This window comes from Bufo gargarizans, chromosome 6, assembly GCF_014858855.1.
Source record: "Bufo gargarizans isolate SCDJY-AF-19 chromosome 6, ASM1485885v1, whole genome shotgun sequence".
Lineage (NCBI taxonomy): Eukaryota > Metazoa > Chordata > Amphibia > Anura > Bufonidae > Bufo > Bufo gargarizans.
The window spans coordinates 328,781,852-328,805,495 of record NC_058085.1 but is presented as its reverse complement, the minus strand read 5'-3'; the positions used below and the strand labels follow the sequence as shown (position 1 = coordinate 328,805,495).

General features: G+C 43.6%; 1 protein-coding gene across 1 annotated transcript in view; it reads right to left on the bottom strand.

Moving 5' to 3' along the window:
* The window catches only part of KAZALD1 (Kazal type serine peptidase inhibitor domain 1), a 59,257-nt gene extending 38,967 nt beyond the window's left edge, over positions 1 to 20,290 (bottom strand). The window contains exons 1-2 of the mRNA XM_044299370.1: positions 20,130 to 20,290; positions 7,057 to 7,665 (exon numbers count right to left, since the gene is read on the bottom strand). Coding sequence (XP_044155305.1) covers positions 7,057 to 7,558 — 502 coding nt within the window. The 5' untranslated portion in view covers positions 7,559 to 7,665; positions 20,130 to 20,290. The remainder of the gene's footprint in view (positions 1 to 7,056; positions 7,666 to 20,129) is intronic.
* Between the last annotated feature and the right edge of the window lie 3,354 nt (positions 20,291 to 23,644).

Sequence of the window (23,644 nt, the reverse complement as noted above, 5' to 3'; positions counted from 1 at the left end):
AGCTGTGGGCAAATATGCCAGAGGATACCATACAGAACCTGCAAGCCTCCATGCCAAACATTTCTCATCTTGTATCCAGGCTAGAGCTGGCCCAACAGGGTCCTAGAGCTTCCTTTCAGTTGTACAGTTCTCCCCAATAAAGTTACCTTTTTGCTCTAATATTCCAAAAACTCCTTCTTGGTGCATTTTTTTTTGTCAATGAGTGTATATTTCTCTAACATAAATCAAAAATTTAATGACACTTCAAATGAGTTGCAACATTTCAAAAACAAAGGGGGTCATTTACTAAGCTGAAATATGCCTAAATTAGGCATAATTTAGGCGCAGATGGTGGCACAATGGCTAGTTGCGCCACTATCTGCGACTTCACCCAGCTCACACCAATTCTAAAAACGTGGGTGTGGCGTGGGCAGGGAGGGGGCCGGCAGACCTGTCTCATTTACCATTTTCTACGCCTATTTTAGGCGTAGAAAATGGTCTAAATGTAAGACAGTAAGGAAGCTGACTTACATTTAGAACTGGCGCTGGATGCGTTGAATTTATGGAGAGACCGGCGCCTCTTCCTAACTTTGGCGGATCCACAGTCAGCTATAGCGGTTATTAAAACAGGTGTCTAAAATGCCAGTCTTAATAAATGTGCCCTAAAATATACAGCTGTATATAATGAGGTTTTAGAAAATACCCCAGTCTTAGGCTAGATGCACACGACCGTATGTGTTTTGCGGTCCACAAAAAAAAAAAATATGACATCCGTATGCCATCCGTTTTTTTTGTGTGGATCTATTATAACTAAACCTAAAACGGACAAGAATAGAACATGTTCTATTTTTTTTGCGGGGCTACGGAACGGATATACTGATGCGGAGAGCACACAGTGTGCTGTCCGCATTTTTTGCAGACCCATTGAAATTAATGGGTCCGCATCCTATCTGCAAAAAAAAACTGAACGGACACGGAAACAAACAACGTTCGTGTGCATGTAGCCTTAGGCCTCATGCACACGACTGTTCCGTTTTTTGCAAAGGCAAGGAACAGGCGGCCAATTGTAGAAATGCCCGTTTTGCGGACAAGAATAGGACATAGTAACATAGTACATAAGGCCGAAAAAAGACATTTGTCCATCCAGTTCGGCCTGTCAACCTGCAAGTTGATCCAGAGGAAGGCAAAAAAAAAACTGTGAGGTAGAAGCCAATTTTCCCCACTTTAGGGAAATAAAAAATGTGTTCCCGACTCCATTCAGGCAATCAGAATAACTCCCTGGATCAACGACCCCTCTCTAGTAGCTATAGCCTGTAATGTTATTACACTCCAGAAATACATCCAGGCCCCTTTTGAATTCCTTTATTGTACTTACCATCACCACCTCCTCGGGCAGAGAGTTCCATAGTCTCACTGCTCTTACCGAAAATAATCATCTTCTATGTTTGTGTACAAACCTTCTTTCCTCCAGACGCAGAGGATGTCTGTGACGAGGGTGTCAAGAGCCACGTCTGACTCCGTTATACCCGGGGTCAGGAAGTCGCAGCGGGTGGCTGCGCGCTCTATGTCTAAAGATCACGTTGTTTCTTAGTGATTGTTTTCTGTGTTTGCCTTGCAATCCTTTTTGTCTCACTCAGGGATCCGTAGCTTCTCCTCCTCAGCTGTTTCTTGTCTGCCACTCCCAACCTCCTTATATTCTCCTCTCACACTTCTCTAGTTGCCAGTTATAGAGCTTCCTGCCTGGAACTATACTGACCCACTGGAGCTGTGAATCCTGGTTGTTGTTCCAGAGTGCTTCCCTCCGGATCCCTGTTGGGCTTTTTGTTGTCTCCTGTTGTCGCCCACCTGGGATTATATGTTTAGTCTGTATTGTCTGTCCTCCCCTTGGTGTTTTCCTTTAGAGCTAGTGGTGCGGACTAGTGTTCCCACCGCCCTGTTCACTATCTAGGGCTCATCTTAGGGAAAGCCAGGGTTTTAGGCACGTGATCGGCGTACGGGTGAGGAACCCGTCTAGGGACGTCAGGGCAGCCAGGTGCCAGCCGCAAGGTGAGTCAGGGGTCACCACCTTCCCTCTCACTTGGGCAGGGCCTTCCTCTTTCCCTCCCTCTGTGTCACGTATGTGATAGTCACGCCGATCGTGATAATGTCCCCTCGTCACAGTCACAGTCCTGGGGATAAATAGATGATGGGAGAGATCTCTGTACTGACCCCTGATATATTTATACATAGTAATTAGATCTCCCCTAATTTTAATAATCTTTCAGAGTACTGTAGTTGCCCCATTCCAGTTATTACTTTAGTTGCCCTTCTCTGGACCCTCTCTAGCTCTGCTATGTCTGCCTTGTTCACAGGAGCCCAGAACTGTACACAGTACTCCATGTGTGGTCTGACTAGCGATTTGTAAAGTGGTAGGACTATGTTCTTATCACAGGCATCTATGCCCCTTCTAATGCAACTCATTATCTTATTGGCCTTGGCAGCAGCTGCCTGACACTGGTTTTTGCAGCTTAGTTTGCTGTTTATTAAAATTCCTAGATCCTTTTCCATGTCAGTGTTACCGAGTGTTTTACCATTTAGTATGTACGGGTGACTTGCATTATTCCTTCCCATGTGCATAACCTTACATTTGTGAGTGTCAAACCTCACCTGCCACTTATCTGCCCAAGCCTCCAATGTATCCAGATCCCTCTGTAGTAGTATACTGTCCTCTTCAGTGTTAATTACTTTACACAGTCTAGTGTCAGCTGCGAAAATGGATATTTTACTATGCAAGCCTTCTACAAGATCATTAATAAATATATTGAAGAGAATAGGGCCTAATACTGACCCCTGAGGTACCCCACTAGTGACAGTGACCCAATCTGAGTGTGTACCATTAATAACCACCCTCTATATTCTATTACCGAGCCAGTTACTTACCCACATACAGACATTTTCTCCTAGTCTGATCATTCTCATTTTATATACTAACCTTTTATGCGGTACAGTGTCAAATGCTTTGGAGAAGTTCAGATATACGACATCCATTGATTCGCCGCTGTCAAGTCTAGAACTTACCTCCTCATTGAAACTGATTAAATTAGTTTGGCATGACCGATCCCTCACGAAGCCATGCTGATATGATGTAATTTGCTTATTTCCGTTGAGATGCTCTAATATAGCATCTCTTAGAAAACCTTCAAGCAGTTTACCCACAACAGATGTTAAACTTACCGGCCTATAGTTTCCAGGCTCTGTTTTTGGCCCCTTTTTGAATATTGGCACTACATTTGCTATGCGACAATCCTGTGGAACATTCCCTGTCAGTATAGAGTCTGCAAATATCAGAAATAAGGGTCTGGCTATGACATTACTTAATTCCCTTAGAATACGGGGGTGTATGCTATCCGGTCCTGGTGACTTGTCTATTTTAATCTTTTTAAGTCGCTGTTGTACTTCTTCCTGGGTCAGACAGGACACTTTTAATGGGGAATTTATTTTTACATTCAGCATTTCATCTTACAGTTTATTTTCCTCAGTGAATACATTGGAGAAAAAAAATATTTAACAGCTTTGCTTTCTCCTCGTCACTCTCTGCGACTCCCCCCTCATTACTCTTTAAAGGGCCGACACCTTTAGATTTATACTTTTCAACATTTATATAATTGAAGAACATTTTAGGGTTAGTTTTACTCTCTTTGGCAATTAATCTCTCGGTCTCTAGTTTGGCTGCTTTTATTTGTTTTTTACATGTTCTATTTTTTCCCTTATAGTTTTTCAGTGCTTCTTCACTTTCCTCCTGTTTTAGTGATTTATATGCTTTCTTTTTGTCATTTATTGCTTTCTTTACAGTTATATTTATCCACATTGGTTTCCTTTTGTTCCTTAACCTTTTATTCCCATAAGGTATGTACCTCTCACAATGAGATTTTAGGATGGTTTTAAAGATATCCCATTTTGTGGCTGTATTTATATTTTTGAGGACTTTGTCCCAGTTAGTTAGGCCTATGGCCTGTCTTAGTTGGCTAAATTTAGCTTTTTGAAGTTTGGTATTTTTGTTCCTCCCTGTAAATAACCTGATAATTGGAAGGTTATTACTTAATGATCACTATTTCCCAGCACATCTGTTGTTCTGACATGTCTATTGGTTAATACTAAGTCCAGTATGACCGTCCCTCTAGTCGGGTCCTGATCCAGTTGGGAGAGGTAATTGTCTTTGGTTTTTGCCAAGAACCTGTTTCCTTTATGGGATGTACAGCTTTCAGTTTTGCAGTCTATATCTGGGTAGTGGAAGTCATGTTATATTTTTTTTGTGGGGGTACGTAACGGAGCAACGGATGCGGATAGCACACAGAGTGCTGTTCGCATCTTTTACAGCCACATTGAATTGAACCAGAACAACAGTCGTGTGCATGAGGCCTTAGTATAAAAAAATTAAGTCCTCCCAGTCTGTTATTAAGGATATTTCTGAGCAGCTAGAAAAAAAGTAGTGGGCATACAGTACACCACTAAACAGAGGAAGGAGTGTATGCCCACAAATTTTCCTATGACCTCACAAAAATACTTTTGATAAAGGTTCAGAAGGACTGGAACATTTGGGGGGTAGAAATATTTTGTTAGTTAATTGAGATTTTGATGAAGCATTGGTGATCCTTAAAAGTGCTGCAAAATGTTATGATGGAATTATGAGAGGCTGGTTAGCCCCCTCATAGGTTTGGTTGATATTTTATAACAGGCCCTTCTTTTTTGTCAAGTGACTCAAACAGAACAGAATAAAAAACAATTCTCCTTTACATCCCAATCAGATAGGGCTCAAAGAGGGGTTATTTGTACTGTACGTCAGACAAATTCTGCTTTAGCTGACTTTAGTGAAAGGGAAAACTCTACCTAGTCGAAGAGGCGAGAATACAGAATTCTACATCTGTGAATGATTACAAGGATTTTTTAGACTTTTTATGCCTTGCAGACACCAGGCATTCTATGATTAAAGTAAATAACTCCATTTCCCCTATTAAATGAAATATGTGCCCAATCGTTTGTGTGTGTTTTACACTTGCTAAAAAGAAAAAAGTGTTTCGGGGGGTTGATTGACAGTCTCTGGCTACTGCCTTTCTTATTCCACATTCTTAGTTATTTCTATATTGGTGCGGGAGGGAATGGACAAAGTGTTGTTTTGTGAGGCCCAATCTGTTACTAATTATGTGGTAGCCTGATGACTGATAGCTAGAAATGCCCAGCAATAAATTAATAGAGCGGTTTTCTTGTACCCAACAGTGAATTAAATGTCTCGTGAAAATAGTTGACTCGAAAGACACATCCATAAATGAACCATGGTTCTTACAAACCACTAGAAGCTATATGCTCTCAGATGAAAGACCAGCTATTCCAGGGGTACCGAGGGCACCAGCCTCGGGTATTTTGCCTGATGCTCCAGGTGTCCCAGAGGTCACCCCTTTCAATTTTTTGCCTTCCTAATAATGCAGATACAACTGAATATTAGTAATAGGCAAGCAGTCATGACTGGTATTGACAATTAGCCAACAGTGAATGAAATCCTTCAGCAAAACGATTGACTCGTAAGACAAATCTTCACTAAGCAAATGGGCTCTTATTAGCTACAGAGCTATTAAACCACTGGGAACAAAGTGCTTCTACATGAGATAACATCATCAGGCCCATGCCCCTGGCATTTTGGTTATTGTCCCGATGGCCTAGTTTCTATTTACTGAGCAAGTAGACACAATTAAAAACTAGCTATCAGTAAGTCATGGCAGCTTCCTTATCCCTTAAAAGCAGGGATACCCAATCTACGGCCCTCCAGCTGTTGCAAAACTACAATTCCCAGCATGCCAGGACAGCCTACAGCTATTAGGACATGCTGGAAGTTGTAGTTTTGCAACAGCTAGAGGGCTGCCGGTTGAGCATCCCTGCTTTAAAGTAACAGATGTAATTGCACCATTAGGAGTATTGCAGCCATGTGCTTGAAGGAGTTTTTCACTATTCATTTTATGGTGACTGTGCATGGTATTTCCGCCCACGCCCATTGACTTGAGAGGGCCTGACTTGTATCTAGGCCATGTGACCTGTGGTCCCCGGACAGTTGAGGTATGTCCCGCTTTCATTTGTGTGTATCCTTAGGACGCAGAGAAAATTGATTGGAATGGTGATACAGGGAGCTGTCCACTCCTCAGCGCTGCTGGGCTTTGTAGGAGGTAAGTGCAAGCCCGGGAAACGTGATATGCGCTCCTCCTCCTACACAGCCCACCAGCATCATGTGTGTGACCTCACTGGGCCTGCTGGGGAGCATAGGATGTGCTTCAATCATCAGGAGAACAGACATTTTCTTTTAACAGATGATGCTGAGTGTCTTTAGCGCCAGAATTTTTGTGTGGATTCTGTACCAAAGAACCAGTGCCACCCACCTTCTTTTGGTCTCCATTGGTATAACGGAGCCTATGAGTATGTGAACGCATGCATCGAAAGCTTTCTCAGCACATACAGTAAACATGAGAAGTTGCAGACACAATGTGAAAGGAGTCTTACATAGTGAAAATACTATAAAATAAAAAGTAAAATAAAAAAAAAATATATATACATATAATGTTAATTATTATCATGTTATTATAACAGTGTGGTCAAACTGAAGGCAGTTAAGGCTCGTTTGCACAGCCCGATTGTTGGGCAGATCATTGGGGATGAATGTTCTTGCGAACACATGTTCCCGATAATCGGATAAAGCTGCCCAGGAACAATCACTCCATTTGAGGACGAACAATGACATTAGCGATTACTCGTCCCCATATAGTGGAGGAGATTGCTGCATGTAAATGCAGCTTTCTTCTCTACTGACGAGCAAGCAGTTGCCAGGAAGGAAAGCTTCCCTTCCAACCATCGCCTGCTCCACTGCGCCATGTAAACCAGCCTTTACTTTCAGGCTAATTGCCTTTTACAGTCTACTAATCACCAGGCTCAGTATTTCTGAACAAACTGAGAACATGGTACTTGTAATTGAGAAGGGAACGCAACTTCCCTTTGCTGTTTGTTGGTTAAGTGGGACACTATATGGAACTGTTTTTCTCATGACAATGTTTACTGTACCTGATTCACATGGCCCCTCATGGACAATTGTAAGATTTCTCTCTGGCTGTGCAATGGCCTTTTCCTTAAATTTGCACAGCTGGGGATAGGTCTTGCCATCAGATCCACACACAGCTGTGTTAGACAAGCAGATACATTGAGGTTCTGGCACCTCCCCGTGGCTCAGGTCCCCCATATCCAATTGGCATTCCAGGTTATCTCCACATTTGCCATAGAAGTGGTTAGTGTTGTCCAAATCACATATCTGTCCTTCTAAATTGGCACATTCCAAGCAGCAATCGCAAGGGTCCCGTACGACTCCAGCAAGACATCCTCTCGGAGTAGGACATTCTTCTGGCCTACAGTCAATGCAGCTCTCTCCTTCTTCTAGTAACCTCTGCCATCCGCGTTGTAGATAGTCAGGGGCGCTAGGGAAGGCCAAGCTTTGAAATAGCTGCAGATATGTGAGGTATATCAACAAGAAGAACAGTTCAGGACAGCTCCACGTGGCACATCTATACATTTTCAAGAGTTGTCCTGGACTGTACAGCTAACTTCCATCACTTGCTGGTTCATCACTTGAAGTTCTGCATTTTTCGATCAATACTTCAGACTTCTGGCTGAGGAGATCTGAAAAGAAGAGAAATGTTTCTTTGATTTCCTGTTACAAGAGATTCCTTTGTACAGCTTTTCATCTAAATTCAGTTATGCAGATTCTCTGTTAGGCCTCTTGCACACGAACGTTATTTTTTTCAGTTTCCGTTCCGTTTTTTTTTGTTCCGTTTGCGGAACCATTCACTTCAATTGTTCCACAAAAACAATGGAATGTACTCCGTATGCATTCCATTTCCGTATTTCAGTATTTCTGTTCCGTTCAAAGATAGAACATGTCCTATTATTGCCCGTAAATCACATTTCGTGGCTCCATTCAAGTCAATGGTTCCATAAAAAACACGGAATGCATCCGTACGTCTTGCGTATCCGTTCCGTCTCTGCGGAACCATCTATTGAAAATGTTATGCCCAGCCCAATTTTTTAAAGGGAGTCTGTCACCAGCATTTAACTTTTTTAACCCTTCCCACAGCTCCCTAGCATGCTTACAGTTAATAAAAACGTTACCTCTGGCATCAATCCTGGACTTATAGAACCATCAAAAACGATCTTTATAAGATATGCAAATGAGGGCTCACAAGTGCCCAGGGGCGGCGTTACTCTCTTAGGTGCCCTGCTTGCCCAGCCTTTTCATTGCGTCCCCCCACCCCTTCCTACCCTCCGCCCGCCCATCCTTTCCCTCTGACCGCCTTTATACTAACTTTTTATTCTGCCGATATCCCGCGCCTGCGCTCTCATTCCTTTGGCCGGCGCATGCGCACCTCGATGCCCATTCCTTGTAAGGCATCACAGTAATTAATTTGCATGCGCCGATGGACCGCCTCCTTTGTTGTGTTTTTGCATCGTTAGCCGGCGCATGCGCAATAGTTACTGTGATGCCGTACAAGGAATGGGCATCGCAGTGCGCATGCGCCGGCCAAAGGAATGAGTGCGCAGGCGCGGGATATCGGCAGAATAACAAGTTAGTAGAAAGGCGGTCAGAGGGAAAGGATGGGCGGGCGGAGGGTAGGAAGGGGCGGGGGGACGCAATGAAAAGGCCGACAAGCAGGGCACCTAAGAGAGTAACGCCGCCCCCGGGCACTTGCGAGCCCTCATTTGCATATCTTATAAAGATAGTTTTTGATGGTTCTATATGTCCAGGATTGATGCCAGAGGTAACGTTTTTATTATCTGTAAGCATGCTAGGGAGCTGTGGGAAGGGTTAAAAAAGTGAAATGCTGGTGATAGACTCCCTTTAATGTACTTACCATTTAAACATTATTGTATGCTTCCGTTTCCGATCCGCAAAAAAATGGATCCCAATTGGAAAAACGGAACGGCAGAACGGAAACACTACCGAAACAAAAAACAAAAAAACGGATCAGTTTAAAACGGACCGCCAAACCATACGGTCGTGTGCAAGAGGCCTTAACCAGATAATAGGAGACAGTTGTCTAGGAAATACAGTAAATTTGGTCAAATAGAAGTCAGAGAGCGACTGAGGAAGAGCAAATCTGCCCCATAGTGTACAGACAATAGCACGTTATAGGATGGAATAGTGTTTTATGAGACATTCCTTTTGATATATTATCAGTAGCAGCAAGCCAAACCAATAGAAAGCTATTAGATTTAATATGGCTTTGTTATTAGAGTGGTTTCCGGAGGAAATATTTGATGTAGAACTGGGGGCAGGAGGTTTAAAAAGAAACTAAACCATTATTATTCACCATACTGATCCCGAGACTGCTCTTTCACGCTACTCAGGTCCATTCTCCTTTGCGGTCTCTCTGACCCTGTTCTTAAGGCTACATGCACACGAACGTTGTTTGTTTCCGTGTCAATTCTGTTTTTTTTTGCGGATAGGATGTGGACTCATTCATTTCAATGGGTCTGCAAAAAAATCCACATCAGTATGTCCTTTCCGTAGCCCCGCAAAAAAATAGAACATGTCCTATTCTTATCCGTTTTAGGCATTGTTACAATGGTTCCGCAAAAAAAAAAAAACAATGGCATACGGATGTCATCAGTTTTTTTTTTTGAGGATCCGCAATTTGCAGACCACAAAACACATACGGTCGTGTGCATGTAGCCTAAATAAAATGTTTCCCCTGGAACACCCGTTTAATAATGAGCCACTAAAATGAAACCAGTGGCCATTAATCTGTCCCATGTGAAAGTGACATCAAATTTACTCTTTACTATACACACGTTTCCAAAATGGTTCGTCCACAAGGAGCGGATTTTCTGCAGAAGAGCTTTCAGATTTGCTCCAGATTTGCAGATACCTCTTTATGCACAGGGTGAAATGCATGATTAAAATCCACAGCCTTAGGCCTCATGCACACGTCCCGCAAACAGCGGGTCTGCAATCCATGGCTGCCGGCTGGGTGCACCCCGCATCACGGATGCGGACCCATTTACTTAAATGGGTCCGCAATTCCAGAGATGTGGAACGGAGTCACGGAATGGAACACCGGAAGCACTACTAGAGGGTTCCGTGGTGTTCCTTTCCGTTGTTCCGCACCGCAAATAAATATGACATGTCATATTTTTTTGCGGTGCGGACAGACCACAGACCCATTCAAGTTGAATGGGTCCGGCCCGCTGCACGGATGTTGCCTTAAACGGCCTTAATTGGCATGCTGTGGATTTTGTCTGCAGCATGTGGATAAGGGCTCATTCACAAGGCCGTTTGTCAGCCGTTTTTTTCATGCATTGGGGACTGTAACATGTTCTATTTTTTGTGGTGCGGAGGCACGGAGAGAGAGCACTACGGAGCGCTTCTGTGGGGTTCTGAGCCTCTGTTCCACACCGGACCTTCCAGATTGCGGACCTATTCAAGTCAATGTGTCCACATCCCTGATGCGGTGCAAAAACGGCCAGGGCCTGTATATTGCGGACCCACTGTTTGCGGGCTGCAATATGGGCATGGCCGGTACATGTTCGTGTGCATGAGCCCTGAGACTCTATCAAATCTCATCCACTTTCCTGGTATTGAGAATAATCTGCATCATATCTGCCACACTGGTACATAACCTAAAGCTGAATGTGACTCCCTGAATACTCTTTTCTCCCTAGTATTTGCCAGTGTGTATGACCGGACTTTCCTAAATATTTTCTTCCCAGCCTGTCTCTGTTACACAAACTGGTTACCAATTTGACTTTGGAGCTTTTCCTTTCTGGTTCTGACCCCGGCGGGTAGTACAATCACTCCTACCTGGGGCCAGGCGGCATTCCAGCAGTGACGCAGCCTGCCGGATCTGTAAATGCCAGCGTGAAATTAGCCTTAAAGGGGTTGGCCACTTTCTGGCTGCTAGTGACCAATATGTAGATGAGATGACTATATGACACTTACTAACAAAGCCTTTGTTGATTTTCCATGCCGTCTGCTATATTTTATGTCCCCTTGTTGGGCAAATCCTCTGCTCTGTCCAGACAGAGGACCTGTCCATAAGATGGCCGCTAATGGAGGGTCATGTGACCAGGCAAAAATACCTCCAGACGCTTCACTCAAATACACCACATCTGCCACCTGCACTTGCAACGTTGAATGTTTAGTGCAGGTGCAGAGTGTGAAAATGGAGGAGACTGAGTGATTTGCCTGGTCACATGACCATCCATCAGCAGCCATTTTATGGACAGGACTGCTGTGTAGACGGCACAAAAGACTTGACCAACAAGGGAGCGTACCTTATGAAATATAGAAAATGGTGCAGAATATCAACAAAGACTATACTAGTAAGTGCCATATAGTCATCTTACAAACACATTGGTCAACAGTAGCCAGAAAGTGGACAACCCCTTTAAGGTTCTGGATCGCCCTTATCCAGGCACCTGTTGTGCTGTAGGCAGGTCCTATTTTGTGATAGGGATGTTTCAGGTTGAGTGCTCCATAACCTAGTTCTTGCCAACTGGGTGACAAGCACCAAGTCTGGCAGTGGATTGCCATTTTGATGGACAGTTTAGCAGTACTTTGACGGCTTCATTGCAGGAACGATGGTGCTCAACTAATCTCACAATAGACAGATGCCTTTGGCGATTCCATATTTAGTCTACGGCCAGTCCTATTAGCTATATATCCATAGTCGTATGCCTAAAATAGCCTGGTACTTATTCAATTCATATTCTGCACATGCCAAGTCTCAGGTCTAAATTTCACTGTGCCACTTGAGCAGATATTTGTTCTGCAATAACTATTGTAGGAATCCACGTACAGGAATACACTTACTATGTGACATTTGTCTTTTTTAATTATTTATTGCCTGTGACATTGGATCTGCCACTGGAGATAATTCTCTCCTTGGTCTCTGCTGTATATATGAGAATGTCCTTGAAGTAGCATTAATCTAGATTTTTTTTGATTTTTATCCTAGTGTATAAATTCCAAAGAATTATTTATGACATATAAACTAATCCAGATCATTTAGGCTTCCCTAAGTCCTATTGCCTTCAATAAATAGTAAGAATGAACCAGAGACACAAACTGAAGATATAAGATATTTTTCCGCGCGAGTGCAGAACATTTTAATGCGTTTTGCACGCGCGTGCGAAAAATCGGCATGTTTGGTATCCAAACGCAAACACAGAGTTCTTCACAGAAGTTCGGGTTTGGGTTAGGTGTTGTGTAGATTTTACTATTTTCCCTTATAACATGGTTATAAGGGAAAATAATAGCATTCTTAATACAGAATGCTTAGTAAATTAGGGAAGGAGGGGTTAAAAAAATTAAATTAAATTAAACTCACCTCATCCACTTGTTTGCGCTGCCTGGCTTGTCTTCTTACTTCTTCTTTGATGACCTGGGAGGAAAAGGACCTTTGGTGATGTCACTGCGCTCATCACATGGTCCATCACCATGGCGATGGATCATGTGACAGACATGTGATGAGCGCAGTGACGTCACCACAGGTCCTTTTCCTCAAAGAAGAAGACAGAAGAAAAGCCGGACTGTGCAAACAAGTGGATTAAGGTGAGTTAAATAATTTTTTAATTTTTTTTTAACCCCTCCATCACTATTTTACTTAGCATTCTGTACTAAGAATGCTATTATTTTCCCTTATAACCATATTATAAGGGAAAATAATAATGATCGGATCCCCATCCCAATCATTTCCTAGCAACCATGCGTGAAAATCGCAGCACATCCGCACTTGCTTGCGATTTTCACGCTGCCCCATTCACTGAAAAACGCACAAAATAGAACGTGCTGCGATTTTCACGCAACGCACAAGTGATGCGTGAAAATCACCGCTCATGTGCACAGCCCCATAGAAATTAATGGGTCCGGATTCAGTGCGGAAATCTCGCCGCGTGAAAGAGGTCTAAGGGTATGTTCACGTGTGGCAGAATGGGATTTGCAGAAATCCATGCAGATCCTGTAGAGACAACCTCATGCCAACGTGTGGAGATGATTTTCAAATATGCTACACATAAACATGCCTTAAAGGGGTTCAGCATTCAGACTTACTGCATTATATAAGTCAGATGATGAAGTTCTGAGTGCATTTTGACCCCTGTGGCTACTTTCACATCTGCGCTTTTCCTTTCTGCTATTGAGATCCATCATAGGATCTCAAAAGCGGAGGAAAACGTTTCCGTTTTGTCCCTATTCATTGTTAATGGGGAATAAAAACTGAACCTGCACCAGAATGTATTCCGTTTCGTTTCATTGCATTCCCCTGACTCACACAAAAGCAGCATTTTTTAGTGCGTCCTGGGATACTGATTAAGACGGATCCGTCATGAAACATAATGTAAGTCAATGGTGATTTTGGACATGAAAAAAACCAGATCCGGCACCCATTGACTTACAATGGATTTAATGACGGGTCCGTCTTGTTTATTTGGGATATAATACAACTGGATCCGCTCTGAATGGATGCAGATAGTTGTATTATATACTGGATGCATTTTTGCTGAACCCATGACTGGCTGCAGCAGAGTCAAGGCGGATGTTGGTGGTGGGGGACTAAAAGGAGGCAGCCGAGGAAGAACTGGGACCCAACAGTGGTGAGCAAGTTAGGCTACTTTCACACTAGCGTTTTTTGCGGATCCGTCATGGATCTGCAAAAGCGCTTCCATTACAATAATACAACCGCATGCATCCGTCATGAACGGATTCGGTTGTATTATGTCTTCTATAGCCATGATGGATCCGTGTTGAACACCATTGAAAGTCAATGGGGGACGAATACGTTTTCTATTGTGCCAGATTGTGTCAGAGAAAACTGATCCGTCCCTATTGACTTACATTGTGTGCCAGGATGGATCTGTTTGGCTCCGCTTTCTTCAGGCGGACAGCAAAACGCTGCTGGCAGCCTCCAGAGCGGAATGGAGACGGAACGGAGGCAAACTGATGCATTCTGAGCGGATTCTTTTTTATTCAGAATGCATTAGGGCAAAACTGATCCGTTTTGGGCCGCGTGTGAGAGCCCTGTACGGATCTCAGAAACGGAAAGCCAAAATGTTAGGTGGGAGGGGGATTTGCAAAAAAGAACAACACTATATTGAAAAGTGGAGCTGACTTTTCAACAGAACGGTATGTAAAAAGACAATCTAAAGCCTATGCAGCAGATTCTAAGCTCAGCTTTAAACCACAATGAAATACAGTAGAACTTCTGGGTTTGCCTTCCTAAACCACAATTAAAATGTAACCCATGAAACCTATTCACTAAGTCAAGTATACTGCCAACATTGTGAATGGAAAAGTTAAAAAAAGGAATGTGTGGTTGGTTCCTATGAAAGAGTGTATCCTGGAAAGAACAATGTGCACAGAACATATCTGACAGGGCGGGAGCACAGGAAGAAAGCCCTCATATAACCTCCTACAACTGGAGACAGTCGAGGCCAGGACCTCAGTTACCATCATTGGAATTCAGCCACTCTATTCTTGCTTGAGTGTATTTGGTTTTATTCAAAGGGGTTTTCCAGGCTTTTCATATTGATGACCTATTCTAATAGCCAAAAAGCTGGAAAAATTATAAAGATAGTCTGTGAATATGGTTGACAGAGATATTCTGGTGCCCCCACTACCCAACAAGTCTAAGTTATTACCAAAAACTTTCAAAAACTATCAATTATGTATATCTAATAGCACCCATCGATTCTCATAGCTGCTAACCAGACTGACCTCACAGTATGAGTGCCCTCCACCCATGTGTTAGAAGATAACATGCCTCATTGTAGGCTGAATCTCTCTGTCCCTCTATACTTCTGATATGTCCAAGTTTTGTAACTGATCAAAAGACCAGAATTATAAAACTACCGTAACTAGCCATCCAATGTCCATGGTGAGTGTAAAGGAGACATCTGATGCACAGATAATTTGACCACCAATACAACATACATAGAGCTGAGATCCAATAATCTCTTTACCTTTGACCAGAGGCCTTCAACCTTAGGGCTCGTTAACACGAATGTGTGCTGCCCGTTACCGTATTGCGGACCGCATTTGCACCGTGGCCATTCTGCATCACAGATGCGGACCCATTCATTTCAATGGGTCCTCAAATCCGGAGATGAGGAACGGAAGAATGGAACTGAACACTACGGAAGCACTACGGAGTGCTTTCTGGGGTTTGGTTCCATGCTTCCGCACCGCAAAAAGATAGAACTTGCTCTATCTTTTTGCGGAACAGAAGGATTGCGGACCCATTCAAGTGAATAGGTCTGCGATCCCCATGTCCCTGCCCCACGGACGGTGCCCGTGCATTGCGGACCGCAATTTGCGGTCCACAGCATGGGCACGGGCTTCATACAATGGTGGCTTGTTCTGCAGATGCTACTCTCCCAGCGGTCTGAATCCACATCATGCTGCCCTCTTCTGATGGTCCCCTGCAGGTCTGCTATGGCCTGCTTGCGAACAAGCACTCTTCGCTGTCGCCTGTAAGGCATTCCTCTCAAAGGTCCAGTGCATGCACCCTAATGTTTACCAGAATATAGTTGGCAACCTTGGAGCACTTCAGTCACCTTACCCTATGAGAGGGTGTCTGAGCAATTAGATTCCTTAGCTTTCTAAGAGCCTGCTAGTGGTACTGTATTGTGTTGTCTGCCCTTGTACTGATCACTGCCTGTTTACTGATCTCTGTATTGACACTGGCTTAGCGCTATGAGGATGCACAGAAGCGTAATTAGGATGAGTAGCATGTTGGTGCCCCCATCCCTTCGCCAGTTACAGAAACATGCTCTATCCACCTTCCCAGCTGGACCTTCCTGCCTTTCTACATTTCTAGACCATAGGACACCTCAAAAAGAAACTTATTTTTATACCAGACTGCATTTTCCAGACAAAACCAAAGCATCGTCCACCAATTAAAGAATGAAAATGATCTGGCTGGCTTCTCCGCTCTTTCCAGCTGATTTATCCTGCAGAGCACAGGATTATTCACGATGGCCTCTCGTGTCAGTCTGCCTTCAGCCTATACAACCTGGAAGCAGGAAATACTTGGAATTGTGCCTGTTATTCATTAAGTACAATATCGAGTAAAGCAATGAAAAGTAAATTGATGGAAAGTGCAACACTTATTGATTAAAACAGAATAATCTTTTCTTGGCTTTCGAGCTGGAAAACTATTTTTTCCAAGACTAAAAATGAAATGACCACGTGGTGCATCCAAAGTACTAAACCTCCAAAATGCGACATGATTGGCAGTGTAGTCAGGAAACTGTGCAAATCTGGTTTTAATTGAACATAGTGTATCGACACAGAGGAACATGTTAGGGCTTGGAAGGGAGAACGTACTCGTGAGTAAATCATCTTATCTACAACAGTATAAAAAATAGTATTATATAATACATAGACAACTCATCCATAGCAAAGAGATAGGACTGCATCTTGCCTTATTCATAGTGTTTTTTTCCCAACCTCATTTTTATGTTTCGCAATGATGCATTTTCCATAGAACTCAAGATAAATTCTCTAGAAAAGGTTCTTTATTAAGCCACATGATAACTGCGACAAATTTAGCAATTGCACGTCTCTCATCTACACCATTACCACTGCTCTACCATTATATGTAGTGCATATCTGATCCCACATGTGTTACCTGCTCCATGCCGATCCTCCACATTGCCTCCATTCTGTACACCTTCCAGTCCTGCCACTGTCTCTGTTTACACCCAGCTGGCTATGGGCATGGTCACATGCACTGCTGCAGCCAATGACTGGCTTCAGCGGTGTAGCTGCTTGTGGCCATGTGACCTCTGAAGCCAGTCATTGGTTGGAGCCAGCTGTACAACACGGAGACCTGAAGATGGAGGCAGCGTAGAGGACTGGAGCGGTGTGAAGCAGGTAAGTATGAATCTTTGTTATAGGGGCCATGCTTTGGGAACTTCTTAAAAAAGCATTTTTTTAATGGGAAAACTGCTTTAAAGAGAAACTCCACTTTGTAGCTAATTGGATGATTACAGTAGGGAATTGTAACAAGTACCTACGATGGAAATACCCCTCTAATGGCTCATCATGGCTAGATATGCTGAAACAACCAAGTGAGCATGGTTGGCCCCTTCCATAACCATAAGAAACTGTAGTGGAGAGTGACCCACATGTTTTGCGGATTCGCAATTTGCTGACTGCAAAACATCCAACAGTCGTGTTCATGAGCACTTACAGTGATAACAGAAATATTAAAGATGAAGTATGATGGCAGACATTCACAGCAAGATGCACAAACACACATGTGGCAGAATTTACACATATATGGATATCCTGCACTTAAGTCAGTCAGAAACAAGACACATGTAGCGCACACCAATCACTCATTGGACAGATGTGGCACACAATACACCTTTACATGGGTCACATGCCACTGATGCATATGTCACATGCTGCACATACACCACTGATACAGAGATCATATATAGCACACACCAATCACACTTAGGAAACACGCAATGCACACACCAAGACATTTATGCCTAACCCTATTAAGTGTAGGGGTTAAAGGGGTTGTCTCACTTCAGCAATTGGCATTTATCATGTAGAGAAAGTTAATACAAGGCACTTACTAATGTATTGTGATTGTCCATATTGCCTCCTTTTCATCACATTATACACAGCTCGTATCCGTGGTTATTACCACCGTGTAATCCAGCAGCGGTGCCCGTGCTTGCACACTATAGGTATAGGTGTTGGCCTATGCGCACTTTCAGCCTTTCCCTATAGTGTGTAAGCACGGCCACCACTGCTGGATTACACAGTGGTAATAACTATGGATACGTGCTGTGTATAATGTGATGGAAAGGAGACAATATGGACAATCACAATACATTAGTAGGTGGGGTCGCTGGAGATGGCAGAGTACAGCACTGGTTATTTCCAGTGGTCCCAAAGAGAATAAATGGAGCAGCAGGGCATATGTGTGGCCTGCCACACCATCAAAAAGAGGGAACAGGACCAGTTCCTGGGATCAGTGGGGGGGTCGCAGAATCGGACCCCATTAATCATATAGTTATGCCCTATAGTGTGGAGAGGAAAACCTGGACAAACCCTTTAAATCCTCCACCACTCCACCAATGTGAGCAAAGTGCACAAACGGAGGGCCATATCTGAAGCAGAGGGATTAGGGTCACCTGAGGCAGGATAATACAATGCAATATTAGGGGTGCACTTAGAGTGAGGGCATTGGGGGGAATATGAAGCTGGGGCACTTATGGAGGGTGCACCTAAAGCAGAGCCATTGGGGGGACCTAGGGCAAAGTCCCCCCAATGCCACTCTGAACTCTGCAGAAAGCAGCACACATTCATAGATCTGTGTCTGCTATAAACAAATCCTCTATTTCCCCGTTACAGTCTCCTACAGCTCACTACTGTCACACACCTGAGAAATCAGCCCAGCACCGCAGAGGAGTCCTTCTCTCCAGCAGCCAGTTTTCTGACAGCAGGGAGGGCAGGAGGATGGCCAGACATGTTCTCTCCTCCTTCACTGCCAGCAGCTGGGAAAGTTTAGAAGATACTGCAGGGCCTCCTGTACAATTTACACCAGTAGGAGGCTGCATCATTGTGCGATACTGCCACCTAGTGGCTTCAATAATTTTCTCTATTGAGAAACAAGAAAAATAATTACTCCTCTGTCTTATCTCCGTACGCAGGAGACTGGGGGCCCACCGGGGAATCCCCCACCTCCCGGGTGGGCCAGTCTGAGCCTGTCTGGATTACAACAAGATCACAGAGCCAGGGAGAACTTTACATCGACATGGTCCTTATTCTTCTACAAAAATAAACCTTTCATCCATAAAATACAAAAATGTCCAGGACCACATGTTTGCTGGACACTAATGTTTCTGCACGGCACTGCAATATACACGGATGTACTACTGCTACTGCCTATATAACCAGAACCAAGAGTCTCATAATAAAAAGCAACATCAAACACAAATGGTCCACAGAACAGGGTTGAGATGGTGTAGAGAACATAGTACTTGTTGGGATTCCAAAACGACACCTACTTTTTTCTATACTTATGCAGTAATCAATTTGGCCATTTTTCATCCAAAAGAATACTGCGATATACCAAAAACGGAGTTCATCAATGACTTTCATCAAGATATCTAAATACATGTAGGGGGGGCATTTTGCAATCATGCACCCCTTTAGTGGTGTAACGTTGTTGCATCTTCTGTTATGAGTGCATTATTGAGCCAAAAGTGGAGTTGGTCCTTGGTGAATTTTGCTTCCTAAGTCATTTTCCTGCCTCATTTATCAATTGCTGTTTTACAAATGTTACAAAATCTTTTCATAACTTTGGAGCAGCAACACAAACCAAAGACAGACTTGAAACTGGCACCAAAAACAGCACAAAATATAAATTCCCCCAAAATCTTTATAATACACAGCTTGTTATATTTGGTCCCTGAAAGTTGATCTTAGGGAGTATAGGCAGGTCTTAGATAGAGAGCACTGGTTTACACGCACATTGCACATGCAGTTTTTGACCGAAGCCAAAAATGGATCCAACTCCGAATAAAACTACACGAGAGAAGGCAGAGGCAGAATACTGTAGGGCTGTAAGGTACCTTTACCAATAACCATGGCTTTCTAAAATAGGACTGCATTTTAATATACAATATTTATTGCAAAGCTTGATACTGTATATAGATGTAGCAGAGTGGAATGTATCTATTTTTCATTCATGCTGCTTCGCACTTCTTCTGCATTCTCTGATGAGTTCTGGCAAATGACAAACTCAGTTCCTCCAAAATCTCAGCCCTATAACATCTGTATCTACTCCATATTACAAAAATGCATGACATAAAATGATAAAGAAGCCACAACATAAGATAAATATTTTCATAAAATTGATGCATAAAATGGATACAGTTTGTAACAATCATTCTGATTATGTTTCTGATGTAAAATATTTTTTGACTTTAACAGAGTATTAAACTAATTTATCAAAGCAGGTAGAAGACAAATCAATGACTAAATGCAGTTTAATGTAGAATTGACACAAAAGATGCAGAGAGGCAGCTCAGCAATAACTATGAGAGAGAGAAGGCGCCCTTACCTGCTGCTCAGCCTCTCCAGGAAGGCACAGCTGGCAACTGGAGGTGGGTGCTTCTCTGGCAGCAGAAGGGCACTGTGTGGGAGAGGGTGCTGGGAATCAGTCAGTAGTAGTTTGTTTTACCACTGATGTGTTAAAGGGTTACAACCTCTGCAGTGTGCGACTCTTTGCTTTTCCAATACCCTTTATACTGTCTCCTGTTTGAATGAGAAGCAGTGATGTCAAACTGAAATGTGATTCCTCCCAGACCCATCCCCCCCTATCCACAGACCACTGTTCAGATCTCTCAGCACTGCTCATTGTACAAAGAATACAGGAGGGATCTTAAATCCATAAGTCCACATACTTTACCACCGCCAGCTTTGCCAGGGCACCATTTACATCTGGTGCTGCACTGGGCACAGAGATTGAATAAGACCCATTACATTGGCTGCCACTTTTCTCAACACTGCTTGTTTCATTAATTCATTTTTATTTTGAGATAAATATCACAATAGCTAGAGATTGTATATACAATAATTAGCCCAATCATAAGGTGTTAAAAAAAATACAGAATGATAAAAATAAGGCATGCACACAACAGCCAGGCACACGCTTGCTTTATACACACTGCATTCATTCATGTACATTCACCTACAGGCAGGCGTCTTAGCTCTGTCCTGGTGCATGCTTGCAGTATGGGCAGCACAGGGCACCAGGAGAATTTGAAGCCTCCCCTGTGTAGAGGTAGAGTTCCCTTTAATGTGTGGACCTGAGGACCAATAGATAACAGCGTTAGGCGTCATGCACACGAACGTTTGCCAGCTGTTCCGTGCATTAGGGACTGCAAGTTGCAGTCCCCAATGCACGGGCAACATCTGTACAGCTGCAGCAGAAGGACCCAGACCCATTTAACTTGAATGGGTCCGTGATCCATCTGTGCCGCAAAAAAATAGAACATGTTCTATTTTTTTGCCGTGCGGAGGCGCATAGAGAAACCGGAGTGCTTCCGTGGGGTTCCGTGCCTCCGTTCTGCACCGCGCCTTCCGGATTGCAAACCCATTCCAGTGAAGGGGTAGGCATTCGTGATGCAGTGCACAAACGGCCGGGGACTGTATATTGCAGGCTGCAATACCGTCACAGCCGGGCAATGGCCGTGTGCATGAGGCCTTATACAGTATGTCACAACTGCACAGTCACTCATTGTGACATGTAACGCTTACATCCATCAGTCACACATATACACAAGCTGACTTTGCCTAAACAAACCTTTTGTCACCTCTGATGAACTCTTTAGGAGGACTTGTCGCCTCTCCTGAAAAGTCTGTTTTAGGAACGACTTGCATTCCCTAAGTAATAACAATTCTGGAGCATCTGTTCTTATGACTGTATGTTGTGCCATTCTTCTATTAGTCCTACTAGAAGCTTATGGATGAGTTGCCAGCCCCCTGCCATAAAGGTCCAGCTGCCTGTTACCAGTTGGGGGTGTTCCTGCACAGTCTGACATTAGTCTGAGCTTTATATAGTGTATTATGAAATCTGCAATATTTAAGATGTCATAAAACCTCTATACAAGTGGGTGCAAGTGTGAGATGGGCAAGAAAGACAATTTGCCTTTAGACAGTTTCATAAATCTATTTGTGTGCCCCTTTGGTCTGAATTTCCTAAAATTAAATTCGGTTCAATTTGTCCAAATCAGGCAAGAAATTCAGGTACGATTTGGCTTTCTCTCTCTCTCTTTCGCTCTCCTTCTCTCTTGAAAAATTCTCCCAAATCGAATTTCAACTAACCAGATTTTCAGAAAAAATTCAGGCCGAATTGTGATTCTTCCAATGGATTGACACGTCTCTAATCTGCAGATGTTTGTTGACTGTCACCAGTAATTCTGCCAGCTCAATTAGGTCAATAAAAGGTTAAAAGGATTTTCCGGGATTTTAATATTGATAACTTATCCTCAGGATAGGTCATCAATATCAGATCGTCAGGAATCCAACACCTGGCACCCCCGGCGATCAGCTGGTTGAAGAGAAGGATGTGCTCCGTGCGAGCGCAGCCTTCTCTTCATTGTTTACCTGCTTGCTGTCCACATTGTAGGAGCGCTGGCTTCTCTTCATACAGCTGATCGGAGGGGGTGCCGGGTGTCGGACCCCCACCGTTCTGATATTGATGACCAATCCTTAGGATAGGTCCTCAATATTAAAATCCTGGAAAACCCCTATAATATGCAATTATATAATAGTCTGCTTGGGTAAATTGATTGCATCCCTATGGCTCTTTATTTGTCTAATTAGCATGGTTGCCAACATAATTTTGAACATTTTAACCCCTCACCTGGGATGACCCTGAAAATGCACAAGAAATGCCAACAAGCAGCCCACTTTAGGGTAAATTTGTATAAACCCATCCGCTTACCAACCATTTTTCCAGGGCTGTTTCCAAATATGAATTAGGGCATACTGACATCATAGAGGGACTTAAACACTATAGACCACCTCCTTGAGCTTCTCACATTCATCTGAATGGCCAACATGCAACACTACATTTCCCCTGTTTTTATCTTGGTTCCAGCAGGCTTTATGAAAGTGGCAGGCAAACTCCACTCTGCTATATCTGTGGTGACATCACAGGTCATGTGACTAGCAAAACAGGCAGTGGTTGGGAGGGACCTGTGATGTCACCATCATGTGACCAGTGCAGGAGAGGACGGCAGTGAAGAGGAGAAGAAGCTGTAGTGATGTCTGCTACATGAGGAGAGGTAAGTGAAGGGAAGAGGCAGAGCAATGCTGGTAGTTGTGGTTATTTAACTGGGACTGTATATTAGGGCTGAAAGGAGGGATGTTATACCCGCTCTGACAAAATGGTGGCGGCAGGGCAGACCACAGGAATGAGAGATGAGAAGATCTCTTTGTAGCGGGGGTGGAGAAGGGTGAACAACCAGTAATCGGTGTTGTCCAAAATACGTAAAACATGTGGGTCACGGGAAAGGCAGCCTAACATAAAGTCAGCCATGTGTGCCAGAGTCTCAACAGGCAAGACTTCACTGTCGTCATCAGGAGGATGACTCTCAATCTCCTCCTCCTCCTCTTCTGCCCATCCATGGTGAACAGATGGAATTAAACCTCCATGGGTACTACCCTCTGTAGCGGAGGCAACCGTCTCCTGCTCCTCCTCCTCATCATCATCCAATTTGCACTGAGAAGACGAACTGACGGTGGTCTGGCTATCACCCTGTGTAATGTCTTCCTTATTTCCACCTCTTTCACATGCAAAGCATCTGCCTTAATTGTGAGCAGTGAGTGTTTGAGTAGACACAGAAGTGAGATGGTTACGCTGATAATAGCATTATCGCCGCTCACCATCTGTGTTGATTCCTCAAAGTTTCTTAAAACCTCACAGAGGTCAGACATCCATGCCCACTCCTCGCTTGTGAAGAGCGGAAGCTGACTGGAAAGGTGACGACCATGTTGCAGCTGGAATTCCACTACTGCCATCTGCTGCTCACAAAGCCTAGCCAACATATGGAACGTGGAGTTCCAGCA